The sequence below is a fragment of the Protopterus annectens genome, chromosome 3.part1, assembly GCF_019279795.1.
Source record: "Protopterus annectens isolate FY-2018-M chromosome 3.part1, PAN1.0, whole genome shotgun sequence".
NCBI lineage: Eukaryota > Metazoa > Chordata > Ceratodontiformes > Protopteridae > Protopterus > Protopterus annectens.
In genome coordinates, this window is record NC_056732.1 from 19,227,625 (window position 1) to 19,243,254 (window position 15,630).

The 15,630-nt window shown below is 40.0% G+C and overlaps 1 protein-coding gene across 3 annotated transcripts in view; it reads right to left on the minus strand.

Moving 5' to 3' along the window:
• L3MBTL4 (L3MBTL histone methyl-lysine binding protein 4) overlaps positions 1-15,630 on the minus strand; it is a 2,903,854-nt gene that overhangs the window by 1,609,893 nt on the left and 1,278,331 nt on the right. For all 3 annotated transcript variants that reach the window (XM_044066510.1, XM_044066511.1, XM_044066512.1), the window contains 2 exons: positions 6,946-7,037; positions 6,442-6,593 (listed from right to left, as the gene is read on the minus strand). In XM_044066510.1, the coding sequence (XP_043922445.1) occupies positions 6,442-6,593; positions 6,946-7,037 (244 nt within the window). The remainder of the gene's footprint in view (positions 1-6,441; positions 6,594-6,945; positions 7,038-15,630) is intronic.

Consider the following 15,630-nt stretch of genomic DNA (forward strand, 5'->3'; position numbering starts at 1 on the left):
CAGGAATATAGCAAAGCTTAGTTTAGATACTGTTTTCTTTATTTATTTGAGACTGTCCTGCAATGCTGTTTTAAATATTTCCTGTGTTTTTTAAGTCTGATGCCACTGTAAATATATACTGAGTATTTTCTTGTTCCTTTTATTATTTATTAAATATATTTAAACCTTTCATTGTGGTTGATCTGTCTAGAGATATTTAAGTTCTGAAAGTACTTGCATATTTATTTGGTGACACTGTGGGCAGTTCCTAATAGCCTTGCTTTTGGTCAAACTACCATTTGTATTAAATAGTAACAATACACAGTAAGCTTGGACACTTTTTAAGGGCCTTACAGTAGCTAAGGACCTGGCTGGTGGCAGTGATAACTACATTACAGTCTGGGCAAAAGGAGGCATAGCTAATAAACCTTGTGCCAGTCTTTCCCAAGTGTGTGTGTGTGTGTGTGTGTGTGTGTGTGTGTGTGTGTGTGTGTGTGTGTATAAATCAAACCTCAGAGTGTGTGTGTCAGCTACTTGGGCAGGGATACGAAGCACTGGTTGGACAGAGAGAGTGCTGGAGGTCTTGGCTTGGCCTCTCAGCTGAGATCTCAACTCTATAGCTGTATCAGTGGGAAGTCTTATTGGGGATCTGGAGAAAGAGGGAGAACCAGTCCCGGACTGACTGTGGTCTCTGTGTGCTCTTAAGAGAAACTGCACTTGATGCAGAGAGCTGCATCTGGTAATACTGTGTGTGTACCTTATCATCCTCTCGGTGTATGTCCCCCACTGCTGCCAGTGGTGAGGATTGAGGCTCCCTGATTACTGGTTCAGTGGTGGGGCATCACAGTGCTCTTAAAGGAAGTTGTGGAATTTTACCCTTGTGCACTCTGTGTTCTGGTGTTTTCTGTGACGCTTCTACACTGGAGTCAGTGGTGAGGACTGAGACTCCTTAATTACTGACTCATGTTATAAGTGGGGGACATCACATTTACTGTTGATAGTCCAGCAGGATATTAGCCGGACGTCACATGGTGATATGCATCTTTTAACTCCAAAGTTACTAGAAAACTGAGAGGTAAAATGAGAGGTAACAGTGTAGAGACAGCATTTTGAATTTTTGGAACTTTGATGTGAAGGTTTAGAAAATAAAAGTCTAGGACAGGTCTCAGGTTCATTCTTACTCTGGAAAAGAAAGATTCATGAAGAAAATCCTTTATTCATTTGACCTGCGGAAAAAAGGTTCTATAACACCCTGAGATGGTGTTTACTCTAGGATAACATGGAAGAGTGATGTTTGGCTGGAAGGTTACAGAGGAATCCCTTGAGAAGGAGGAAGGGACTCCCACACTGGCAACTGCATCCCTTTTGAATGATTCTTTGAACCCAAACATCTGAAGTTATCAAGGAAGTGAAGACCTAGGGATTGGAAAAGTTTTATTGGATTGCCAGGGCATATAGCTAGTCTGCTCTTTTAGACTGCCCATGGTTTCAAGAGGACCCTCCCATCGTTTTCGAATCTCCCTGTAATCACTTTTTAAAATGTTGTTTGCCTGTTCCTTGATGAAATTGTTTACTCAGTTTTCTATAAAAGGAACGAGAACTGGAAGAAAAGTGTCTATTACATTTTGGCATGAAGGGTAAAAAGTCTGAGTAACCTCCTGAATTAACTTTCTCCTTTCATCAACTATTTTAAAGACCTCAATCAAATATGGGCCAAATATCACCTTTCTATCCAAGGTGAGAATTCAGATGCCCACCTTTGACATCGTCTGGTAAATTTTGGGAATGTAACCGAGTAAATTTTCTCATCAGGGAGCCAGTAGCAGCTGCCGTAGATACAGCACCAGCAGTGTCACAAGAATATTTAACAAGTGTCTGGTTATCTGGGACACAGAAGATATTAAAGAACTCAGAGATGTCAGTCTCTGAAGAAGGCAGATCAGCAATTCACTTCTGCATATTGTCAAAAGAAGCCTACAGAAACTTGAACACAAGAGTCTGACAATTTACTATTCTGAGGGTGGAAGAAATATAAACTTTCTTCCTAAACCTAACACATGTTTTCTCACACCACTGGAAGTAATACAGTTAGCTGCTAAAAGATGCTTGGCAGAAGATAGTTTTTGGAGAGAAATCATTGCAGGGTTTCAGCTAAGCTCTGAAAAAAAGAAAACTGTGTGTCTAAGGAACTTTATATAAATTTATCAGACTTCTTGGAAGCAGGCGGTTGACTGCCAAAAAGACTGCTTGCTGCAAAGAAAGCATCTTCTAACTCTTGAAAAAACAAATGAACAGCTGTAGGTTGACGAAAATCCAGGAGTATGAAAGATGAATCTCAACTGGGATTGTGGTATTTATTTTTGAACCCACTGAAATAATTCCTTCATTCTGGCAACAGTATCAAAAAAGGCTAAGTCCTCAGGACAGGAATCTGAAGAAAAATTTTGCTCACTATCATAGTCCCCCTTCCTGAGAGGTAAGAACTTGAGAAACACTATTTAAATCTAATTCTGGTCCCTCCGGCTGATAAATCAGAATCTGAAACAGAGGAAAATCTTTTTAAATTCAGGGAAGGCTCAGAATGTACAGACTGAAAGGCTTGAAATAAACCTTTAGCAAAACCCAGACAACTTTGTTTGCTCTATGAGCTGCAGAAGAAAAATGTTTCAGTTTATGTTTTCCTTTCCTAGGAGACATCCCCCAAGAAAAATACCGATCCAAAGACCATTCCCATTCCAGGGAATCAGGTTCCCCAGAATGGTTTCATGGTACGGCATCATCTGCGTCTTTCTCCAATACCAACAAATGTGGTTCTCTCTTGTCCAAAGAAGTCAGCCAAACAGCCAGAGAGGACATCTCTGCCTCTTGGTCCTTAGCGGCTTCTCGAGAAGCAACACCATAGGGACCAAGAGAACGCAATGAGTGGTCTAATAGGTTAGCACTAGGCTAACTGTCCTTGTGGGCCATTTTAAGCCTAGCCAATTACCCCATGTGAGAATCAACCCTGCACCTTGTGTCTGCAAGGCAAACACCTTAACCATTATGCCAACCTCCCACCCTAAGGAACCTGAAATGGCCACAACAGTCACTCATTGACAGCTTAGGAAGCCAGTTTCAAGTCCAAAGACTCCCATGCAATCATTTTCTTTCTGTGTAGGAGTAAGGGAAGGCAACTAGCAGGGATTCACCAACAGTGCTTGTAGTTTTTGCAGGCTTGGAGTCTTATCCAGACCTCCCAACTGCACCGAATTACTCGGTTTTTACCGAGTTTTGGGGTTCAAATGAAGGGGTGCCACGATTCCCGAGTGGCACCCCTTCATTTCCGATTTTTTGTTTACATTTTTAATGTTTTTTTAATTTTCGCGCTGACGGGGCTGACGTCATCACGTGCGAAATGACATCAGCTCCGTCAGGATTACCAGCCTATCAGAATAGCGCTCCTTGGAGCGCTATGCATGCAGAGCTCAAATGCAAGTAGGCGGGAACGGCCAATTTGTAAATGTGAGCGGGATAGATTTTTATGCACTGACGGAGCGAACGGAGAGCAGCAGCAGAAGTTACTGAACGGGGCCGGAACGAACAGATGGATTGGCAGCAGCAGCACTGAACTTTGTGTGGTGGACCGTGGAAAGCAGTACATAGGTAAGTGTGTGTGTGTAGAGCTTTATGCAAGGCTGAAAGGAAGGACTGTCTGAGGCGAGGCCTGGGCTGCTGTTCAGAACTTCAGATGCAGAGTTTTATGCGAGCGGAGTGCTTTAGGTAGAAATGTGTGTTTGTTTGTACAGAGTTTTATGCGAGAAGGGTACTTCTTAGGAAGTGTGTGTGTGTGTGTGTGTGTGTGTGTGTGTGTGTGTGTGTGTGTGTGTGTGTGTGTGTGTTAGTGACCCATTCTGTTATTGTGCCTAAAATGTTGTGGGACAGCAGGGATTTATAATAAGGGCTGTAACTGGTGATAACTTGAGTAACCCAACTAGATGTACCGCTCACTGTGAAAGATTGTAGAAGACAAGTCAGGTCGTTTATTTGTCCAAATAGGCTGCAAAATGTTTCGATCACCGAATTCACTTATGAAATGTCTTCTTTCAGTAGCTGTTGAGAGAGAGGCCTAAATTACCAGTAATGAAAGACCTTAAGTAATGTGCAAGTGCATAGTGGGAAGTTGGAATCGGTTTTCTTTCAGAGCTCCCAAGTAATGTGAGAAGTGGAACTCTGCTGTAGATATTCCCTGCCCAGGTTTAACGTTGTCAAGTGGGTAACTGGGTGAAGAGCATCTATCGCTGTTTTATGACTTTGCTTCACGGTGCCTTAACATTAAATGTATTCAAAATATATTCTTTATCTGTTGACTGGGACTGCATGTGGCTCAGTCATTTGGGTCCAGATGGATGGGCTAGTTAAATAAACAATCAAAACATGTTTATGTATGAGAAACTTTCCTACAGCTGTAAATACTGCATGATATTATACTTTAACCATTGTGGTGCTAAGTGGCAGTACAGGAATGGTAATGCTGATGCAGCACAAGGTCGATTGCAGTGCATACCTCTCAACTGTACAGATTTTTTTGCCTCATATTTTTGGTCTGTGTCACATAAAATTGTGGTTTTCTGGCATATCATTGACAAATCCTGGATGGTTGAAGACAAGTCAGAAAATAAAGACAGACATTTGGGTTTCAGACTCCTACTCTTCAGAAAATTCATGCAAAACTTGTTGTTTGGTCAACTTAAGTTTGTAAGTGCAAATTTAAAAAGAGTCCCTATTTTGGGGCCTTTGTACCCCCATTTTTTTTTTCACTTTGTCCAGATTTCTTGCTTTAAGAGGTTGAGAGGTGTGATTTAGTGACATCAGTACTCAATGATTTGCCAGAAAAAATATAAATTTTATGAGGAACAGGCCAAAAATGTGAGGCAAACATCTGCACATTCTGCAAAAAATTCTGGACAGTTGAAAGTTATGCTTGTATCTTTGAATGTTGTGATAGGTTACAATTGCCTGATTACCTGAACTGGATAAAGTGGATGTCAGAGAAGGAAGGAATTTCCTGCTGTAAGACTTCATGTGTTAAGAACTTAACTAACATTTTGCTGTAAATGTTAACTGTTGTACTTTGATTCCGGCTTCTTACTGTTCACCTCTGCTGGGATTTTGCATGCCTTCTTTTTTTTTTTGCATACTTGCAATACAACTGCAGTCAATCATACTTTGTAAGCTTACCGAGAACATATATTAGCAGATCTCATTCATACTTTCTACCTGTATTGGTATTTTGTATTCTTAGTAGGCACCTGCACTGGAATTTTGGAAAAATAATACAAACTTGTTCTATATTTACAGTTATACCACGGGTTGTTACTGAAATAAATTACTCTGAGTAAGTTTAATGTGTTGGTTAGCAATCAGTATACAAAACTGTTAAGCTATGGGTTCTAAATGTTGGTATTTTTGTATTATTAAAGATAAGTAAAGCATATGACTAGTAATTATCTTGGCTTAAATTCTTGCTTTCATCCGAGAAAAGTTGTTGTTATATGTGTGTGCATGTGTGTGTGACTGTGGAAGTAGACTTAAATGATGGAAATGTTCTGAATTGGGCAGTTTTGCCATTACTGGTTCATGCATTTTGTTTCATTGCCTACTGGAAAAATGTTCAAACAATAAATTTAAAATGAGTTCTAACTTACGTCTAACAAGTATGCTGTATTATACAAGGAATATAATTTAATAACGTCAGGAAGGTGTATCAAAGAATGCATGTATATTTCTTGTTTTGTGTGCAAGGGGCCAATGATTTGAAAACAGCCCAAAGGTATCTTTATCCACCACTGGCCAGATGCATTTTCTTTGAATGTGGTGTGGGTTTCAATGCTGTTTTAATGTGAGTTTCAAGGGCAGAGATGTTTTAATGTCAGGCCTATTTTCATTGTGAGACAGTATTGCTTTTACCAGATCATGATGTCTATTAGTGTTTCTGCATTATTGTGCTGCTGTAAAAAATAAAATCCAAATAATCATTGTAGAAGTAAAGCAGTATGCATACATTAGTGTTTTTAGTAAATGGGGCAAAATAGCTGAGTAATGGGACATTGGAATGGCTGCAGAGGGACTCTGGTGCCATATTTTGGTTGTCTGTTCTTCATTTTGCGTTTGAAAGTTGGCATCCCACAATTCCACCGGAGTGGGTGGAGTTTCATAATTATGTATGCAAATTAGATGTTAATCAGTGTACAGATTTGTACCTATTTTTCATGGGCCTTGTCCAGATTTTTGATGTTTCCAGGTTGAGAGGTATGGTCTTATCAGAAAAGACAAGGACACAGAAATTCCCTGTATATTTAAGTATCACTCAAGGAACACATTAACCAATGAAAAAAAAAAGTGACATTTGTTCAGGATTACTTTGTAATGTATGCATCACTGAAAATATCAAGTCTCAACAAAGATTAGAAAATGATGTCTCACCAGTAGTCGTAGGAATCATCCCAGTTATCGAAGTGTACTAACAAACGATTGTCAGCCATGTCTGCTACTGAAGCAACACACACCAATGAAGGGTTCTTCCTATCAACTGCTTCTAGTTTCATACCAACTTGAAATCCTGAGTTAGCCATGACCTTGAAGATAAAATTGCAAAATATTGAAATGTTTCAGAAAAGGTATGTTGCTGTTCTGATCAATGTGAAGACAAGCACCGAACCCTATAACGTATTTTCATGAATCGTTTCCTTTTAAACTCCACACTGCCATTTTCAATGTCAGAACAATTTTTTTTAAGATATTTAACCTTGCAACATCAAGCGATATAGTTCAAATGTGAGAATATGTTGGAGCACACATTTAAAATCAGCTGACTTTTTAAACTCATACTTTGTATATTCTACTGATTTAGTTAACTCATGTTTTAAGTACAAAGGGATTCAAATTCTATAGATTGTAATGTAAAATGAAAAGATTCCTGATACTTACAGTAGTCATACTTTTAAATAAATACTTTGGTGCAGCCTGAGCTCTAGATGCCTTCAAAAAACTTGGCCAATTAAATGAATTGTCCGGACAGCCTAGCAAAATGACAAATATCCAAGATGTTAATTTCATGCACTTAAGGTTAGATTTTTCAGGTCCTATAAACTCATCTTAACAGCTCTTGTAAAAAGTAAAATATAAGCAAAGCGTTTCATGACCCAGTGTATAATTTACTGTGATAATTAAACATGTTCTCTGAATGATACGGCATTTTTTGCAATTGCAGCAATGTTACATACAAACAGCAAATGTTTATAGTATGCTACGAGTTACTGAAAAATTCAACGGATAAAAGTACAGCTGTACAATGGTACTCACCTTAACAACAAAATATTCTATACTGAACGAAACTGGTTACACTGAACACAGAGCAAAATTGAGTGGGATTTTCATGGTTGAGGAAGGATTTGACAGAAGTTTGTAAAAACCATAATGGCACATGGATTTTCCATTAGATAAATAAATACTGGAAAGGCCTACAGATTGCATCAGCAGCAGCCAGGGCCCATGGTTGACCTAGAGTGATTGATCCTGGTTCAGTTCCAAATGGTTGTCTAAGGCTATTACCTTTTGTTATACTCACCACAGCAAAACCATTCTAGGCAGAGTCAAGGCCCACTCTACCAGGGCCGTGGTTTCATCTATGACTTTGTAGAAAAAGCTGGATTCTAGAAGCTGCTATTTCGTCCTCTATACATACGTTTACAAAGTACTACACCTTTTTTCCTTCACTAAGTCCAGGTCAAGCTTTGTTAGGACCATTCTCCAGGGGCTCCTGGACTCTTCTCCTTCCACCTCCCAAATGTAGCTTGCTAAGATAAGCTACTGCACCAGTGATCAAATGATGAACAAAGTGCAGCTGTGTAAGTAAATTTACTATAACAGCAGATGTCTGAATGATCACTGCTGCAGTAGCTGCTCCCTCTCTCCACCCTTCCTTGATTTTGCATATTTTATTGCCTGGTTGAGGACTGTGTTTTTTTACCTACTTAGCACTGGCCTTTTTCAGGGTTCTGGCCTGATTTGTCTCAGCTGGCACAAAAGCTCTGAAAGACATGACACTCAAACCTGCCTTTTTAGTCAGCTCAGCTCAAGCTGACTGGAAGTTCCCATGAAGTTTTTGAAACTGGACAACTGTTATAGCCTTTGTTTTAAACACCTTTAATGAATTATCACGTAACACAGGCAAACTAACATTTATATAAAAGAAATCAAATATATATTTACTTGCTCACAAACATTAGACATCATATATATTCTTTTGAACAATATATTAAATACAACATTATATAAACAGATCAGTTCTTGCTTTTCCTTAAACCTCATTCCTACTCCAAAACATTTTTCTGCATGTGGTATTCAAACAATTTCAATTTTTTAAATGTAATTTGCTCCTACCCTTTTTCTAAAGATCCAATTTCCAGTTCTTTTATCTCCGTTACTACATTCACTATTTCAAATATGGTTAGTTTAGACTTTGAGTTCCATTTTCCAGTAACTCATTATTGGGAGCCACCAGAACTGAACTTAAAAAGGCCTTATTATTTCTAGGCGATTCAGACCCCATATCCCAGCTCAAAAAAATCATTTCGTTAGTTACATCCATTTGCTCACACAGTATTCTGTGGGGAATTTTCTTCTGTTCTAAATTCAACTGAAAACTCTACCAGAGCATGTTTTTCACTTAGGACTCCCCTATCCCTTTCTCTTTGCCTATACTCTGATATCAAACTGGTTACACCGAAGAGAGAGCAAAATTGAGTGGGATTTTCATGGTTGTGGAAGGATTTGACAGAAGTTTGTAAAAACTATAATGCCACATGGATTTTTCATTAGATAAACAAATACTGGAAAGGCCTACAGATTGCATCAGCAGCAGCCAGGGCCCATGGCTGACCTAGAGTGATTGATCATTTAGTCCGCAGTCTAAATGTCTTCTTGTCCTCTTCCCATTCTATTACCTTTCCCTAATTATTTGTCCCCAATACTTTAGGTCCTTTTGCTAGCTTCCTCCAGTAAATTCCAGCTCCCTCTTGTCTATTCTCTGTACCCCTACCTGCAGTCATCCTATCATCAGAATCTCCTTTCTACAATCCCATATAGTTTTTAATATTCTTTCTGATACTTTACAACTATAATATTATGTACGACTGATGTTATTCTTCTTAAGGATGTGCATCCAAAATCCCACTCTTTCCTTATTTTTGAATTTCCCCCTGCTTCATCATCAATGCTTTCCACTTTGAATTCCAGCTTTCTGCTTGTGTTATGTATAAGAGCCTTAACTGTGTAGGTTTAAATATTCCTTCAAATCAGATAAAACTAAAGCCCCTTGTTCTATTGCAAGGGTCAGCTTATCCCACTTGACTCCTGCCCTCTCTCCATCCCAGATAAAATCCTTCAACTCTTTATTAATTACTGTCCACAACTTCACCTCTGGTTGATAAACAATATGCCTGACCTGTGTATAAAACTAACGGGAATAAAACATTTTTACTGCTTGCATCTTGGTAAAAATATCCACAGGCAATAGCTTCCCATTTTGCTTTTGTATTATCCTTTTAGTCTTTCTTACATATCCTTAGCTGACAATCTTTTTTAATCCATAATGCTGAATACTTCATTTTATCATGTCCCCCATAAATATGGGGTATTGCTGAAGCAATTCACCTGTGGGTACACAGTTTACAACCACAACACATAATGCACACACCAGTGTCTCAACAAATAAGGACCTAATGTATTGGTCATAGGTGACTCCATTGTGAGACATACGGATCTTCCTCTCATCAGGCTGTACAAGGAGCAGGTTAGTGCCATTTGTCAAGTCACTCACCCACAAGTACTGGCATGACTCTGTCATAGCCCATGTGGGGGTGAATGACTTGGGCCATACCTCACTGGACTATATGAAGACAGACATGACTGAGCTCTCAAATTGTGTGTCATGGGCAGGTATAAGCCTAGCCTTCAGCAGCATTCCACCTTTTCCACGGATGATGCCTCAATACAAATAAAAAAAAATGACTGACATTAACAACTGGCTTATCTTCTGCTGTCAGTCTACGGGGATCCAATATCCGTCAGCCTGGGAAGACATGGTCAACAGGCCACTCTTCTTTGCCACAGATAGTCTGCACCTGGCAAAGGCATTAGCCACCCATATTGTGCCTTTTTTAGGTAGTGTCAAACTAACCCACCTCCCAGCATAACAAAATTCTCTCTAGACAAACTCAGGGATGTTGTTGTTGTTTTTCTTTCGGCTTTTCCAGGTTAGGGATTGCCACAGCGGAACTCCGGTCCGCTAATGATTGGCAATAGATTTTTAGGGTGCCGAGATGCCAGCTCGATGCCCAACCTTCAACGAAGGCACGCCCATTCACGCATGTCTTTCGAACGCTACTCGACTGCGGGGAGGACATACAGACTACACACAGAAGGTGCTCCAGCCGAGAATCGAATGGGAGAACCTCTTGCTGTGAGGCGACAAACTCAGGGTACTGCTGCTTAATTCTAGGAGTCTAAACAAGAAACTGCACTCCCTGGAACACTCCTCCCTTTGGAAGATGCTAACGTCTGTGTAGTCACAGAGACATGGTTCAAAGGCGCAGCAATCAACCTGGCTGTGCAGGGCTCCAATGCCTTTCATACATTCAGACCGCAAACTGAACATGAAAGAACCAAAGCAGGAGGTATATCCATCTTCATTAAGGATAATTACACCTTGAGACTGGTCAAACAGTATGACTCTCAAGCTACTACATATCCAATTAACTATAGGCAAAGCCCTCTACCACATCATAGCTAGCTACAGGTCCCCACCATGAAATGAGAAAAGCATACAGCATAACTAGACTTAGTGGAGTCACTCGCCATACGGCCCAACACCTTACTCGTGGTTTATTTTCATTACCCTACCATCAACTAGGAAAATACATGACCACAAACAAGATGGCTCAGAGGTTCTTGGACTTTGTCAATGCAAATCTGGAACAACTAGTCAGCACACCCACAAGAGGCTCTAATGTCCTAGACACACCACTCACTAACATGGGAGAGCTCTGCACCCCTTTTGTTTGATGTCCTCCCTAGTAAAACTAAACCATAAATCAGTCTCCTCCAATGTAATTATAAGATGATATACCCCGTCAAACTCAAAAACGCTTAAGAATTTTTCAAAGAAAAATCACCTACTACTAAGTGATAGTATAAGAAGTTTCAAATCCCCCTCAAACTCAGATAACATGGACTCCTATGCAGATGTGTACATCACTGCCCTATATAACCAGTTAAGCACTTGTACAGAACTGGCTGAACTTGACCTGATTAGAACCAGTTCTAGCTGAAAAAACACGCCACCCTGGTGGATCCCTACTATAACAAACTAATGTCCAAGAACATGCGGTAACTAGCTCAGAAGAGGAAGAAATCTCTCTCTTAGCTTAAACAAACAAATTAGAGATCTTGTCAAGTTCTCCAAAGCTAATTATGAAGCAAAAAAACTCCCTAGCTAAGGATAATCACAAAACATTCTTTAACTATGTCCAAAATCTAAAAGGGAATACCCAGCTATGTGCTGAACTCACTGTGGATGGCACCACCCATACTCAACTTGAGGTAATAGCCAACCTGCTAGCTGACAGACTGGAGCAAACTTCACACCCCTGTCCCCTCCATTCATCCCTCAAAGTATACCTTCCACCATTCCTCAGCCTATTATCTCAAGACAGCAGGTGATCTCGGTGCTCTCCAAGGCCAAAAAACACCGCATCAATGGGACTAGACAACATTCCAGGTTGCCTTTTAAACAACTTAAAACATGACCTAGAAGACACACTTGGATCCCTGTTTAACCACAGCCTGTGAACTGGCTATGTTCTGGCAGAATGGAGGACAGCAGCAGTGATTCCTTTGCACTAAAGGGGACCATCAACCAACCCTGGGAATTATAGGCCCATACGCTTGACTAGCCACACCTGCAAGGCCATGGAAAGAATCATTATGAATTTTAAAAAGGAAATAGATAATCTCCAAACTCTGGACCCAACCCAGTTCAGATTTGTTAAAGATAGATCATGCCTGTAAACATGGCCGACTTCTTCAAGAAAGTTACCAAGGCCCTAGATGATGGAAATACGGTGCATTACCACCTATCCTGACTTAGCCAATGCATTTGACACAATCCCTCACTCAGGTATTATAGAGAAACTCTCCCATTGGGAATTAATCCCTGTACTACCAGATGGACAGCTGACTGGCTCACCAACAGGACACATACTGTCAAAGTGCCTGACTACACCTCTAGCAAAAGACTAGTAATCAGCGGCGTACCACAGGGTTCTGTGCTGGGGCCTTTACTGTTCAGATTTATTTCTCAGAAGTCCAAGCAAACATGGATGGCCTGTGGCTGACCAAGTTCGCTGAAGACTTCAAACTGGGAGCAATCATTGAGTCCTCCAATGAGGTTAATATATTGCAGGCAGGATTAACACAGACAAATGATTGGTACCAAAGCCACAGGTTAAAGCTAAATAGAAAAAAATGCATTATTATTCCTTTTGGGAAAGGTGACATCCCTACTAATTACATTATACACAGCAACCCCATAAGTGTAGACCCAGTGGTACATGATCTTGGTAATCAGGTTGATAGCAACCTGAACGTTGACCAGCATGTATCCACAGTAGTAAGGAAATCTTTCTATGTGGCACATCTTATAAGTACAGGCATTGCATCTAGAGCTAAAGACCTTAACATTCCATTATACTCAGCCTCATCAAACCAATTATTGAGTAAAATACTTCCTTTTGCCATATACCTCACCTTACAGCTGCAACAATTGGAGAGACCACAGAGGTGTCTCACCAAGAAATCACAGGGTACACAAAACAAGTGTTATGTGGAAAGAGTGAAAGCCCTGTCATTGTATTCTGTCTCCTACAGGTTGCTAAGGGATGACCTGTGACTGGCTTACAAGAGTCTCTGACCCAGCCCTGATGGAAATGCTACACATTTGTAAATCTTAACCTAGCCTCGGACATGAACAGGTCATGCTGGAGAGACAGATACATCTCCCAGAGACTGACACTTCTCTGGAACAAGCTTCCAATTCACGTGAAACAAAGCCCCTCCCTGAACTTCTTCTAGCACAACCTAGATCAACGGATGGGTGACCACAAATTCACTCTTAGGGTGGCGCCCATGTCCTTCCTTGAAAGAGGAAGTCAGTAATAACTGCCATAGACCCTTACCTCTGTGAATTTCACTCACCTAACCACCAACTGGGATAACATGGGATAAATATGGGTAGGCCTGTAAGGGCGTCTAAGGCTGCTAGACTAGTAACTTCCTATGAACAGCTATAGGCTTTGATTTATCTTTATTTTATATCTAAAGCTTGAAACTGTCTCAGAATGTTCCACAACACAGATGTCCTTTCCTGGTTTTATTAGGTACGGAATAATACTGTTTGCACACAAAGCTAACTTTTTTTGATTACCATACCAATTATATCCTTGAATTTCGGAGTCCCATATTTTTTTTCCAATGGTTCTAAATATAAGGGAAATAACAAAAGGGAAAGAAGACACTCCTGCTTGGTCCCGCTGTTCAGATGCAACTTACCAGAGAGGAAGCCTCCTACTTTGAAATTTGCCTATGATCCCTCATATATGCTCAAAGTAACCTTACTATTGTACCAGGAAATACAAAAGCTTCCACTGCCCTACTCATAAAATTCCAGCTTACCCTGGATGAATGCTTACTGTACATCAAGACCCACCAACAACGGTGGTATTTTCCTACATTCTGATGCATTATCATCGATGTTCTATTAATGTTATCAATCTGCCTCACCTCCACAAAACCACACTGATCCACATCTATCAGTTTTGGCAACACCTTTGCCATTCTTTTAGCCATTATGGACAAACACTTATCATGGTTTAAAATTGAAATGGATGGCTCCCTATTATGCTGTCGAAGACGTATGTTGTCGAATGCGTCTGTCGAACTGAAAAGTGCGAAAAGGCAAAATAGCAAAGCGGCTTTTCAGTGAATTCTTTCCCTGGGAAAAATTTTGCTTGTCCGCTTTCGGCACTGTAGTGCAATCTCGGAGTTGGTATATTTAAGTAGGAGGGTGTGGGATGTTCTGAGGTTTCAACGTTGTAAGCTTTCGCTTACATGGGGTTGATTATGTGTCGTTCACTCTTCTGAGCGTGCAATATCATAATAAAGACCCAAAATGGACCTATGTGAAGCTGGATCTGATGGGTCTTTACCATCTTTAAGTATTACAGCCACCAGAGCCTTTTCTTCCAGGATGCTGGTGGCTCCCCTCTTTTTAAAATAATGTCAAACAAAACCTTCCAGATCTTTATCACTTTCCTCCCTCCTGGCAGATCTTTATCACTTTCTTCCCTCCTGGCAGATCTTTATCACTTTCCTCCCTCCTGGCAGATCTTTATCACTTTCTTCCCTCCTGGCAGATCTTTATCACTTTCTTCCCTCCTGGCAGTATCACTTTCCTCCCTCCTGGCAGATCTTTATCACTTTCTTCCCTCCTGGCAGATCTTTATCACTTTCCTCCCTCCTGGCAGATCTTTATCACTTTCCTCCTCCTGGCAGATCTTTATCACTTTCCTCCCTCCTGGCAGATCTTTATCACTTTCCTCCCTCCTGACAGATCTTTATCACTTTCTTCCCTCCTGGCAGATCTTTATCACTTTCTTCCCTCCTGGCTTCCAAACTTTTAATAGGAATACCATCTATTCCTAGAGATGTTCCTGCAGATAGGCTATACACATACCTCTGAACTGTATAGATTTTTGCAGAATGTCCAGATTTTTGCATCATATTTTTGGTCCGTTTTTCATAAAATTGTGGTTTTCTGGCAAATTACAAGCAAATAATTAAATATTTAAGTTAGAAAATAATGAAAGACATTTGAGTTTCAGATGTCATACCCTTCAGAAAATTCATTCTAATCCAAAACCTATTATTCTATTAACTTTCTAAGTTTGTAAGACTAATATTTTTAAAAAAAATGTTAGTATTTTGGGGCCTTTGTCCTACTTTTATGTAAGGCTTTGTCCAGATTTCGTGCTCTAACAGGTTGAGACGTATGGTTATACGTCACAATTTTTAACTCATCTTCTCCTGTCTTAACTGCTAATTGTTAAGTCTCATCTACTTTTAACTTAGGCATATTTACATCTCCCATACATATTTCCATTTGTGCTTTGTCTTGACTTCCACATTTCTCTGTGTTAAACAAATTTTCATAAAATTCCTAAAATACCTCTAATACCTTTACAGGATCTTTGGTTATTTTTCTTGTTACAGGCTCCCCATGTTTAGCAACAACCCTCTCTACTTTCTGTTGCTTTAGTTCTTGTGCTAAAAGTTTTTGGGCTCTGAAGTTATTATATAAAAAAAAAAAAAAAAAAAAAAAAAAAAAAACAGGTGATTAACAGCAATCCTTCTAAACTCATGCATATTATCCAGGTACTCCCTTATTTTCCCTTTAGCACTCTGCGGATGCACCTCTTGTTCTGTGAGATTCCACTTATTCTGCAGTACTTTAACCTTTGTCAGCCCCTCTAAATACTTGTTACTTAATCTCTCTTT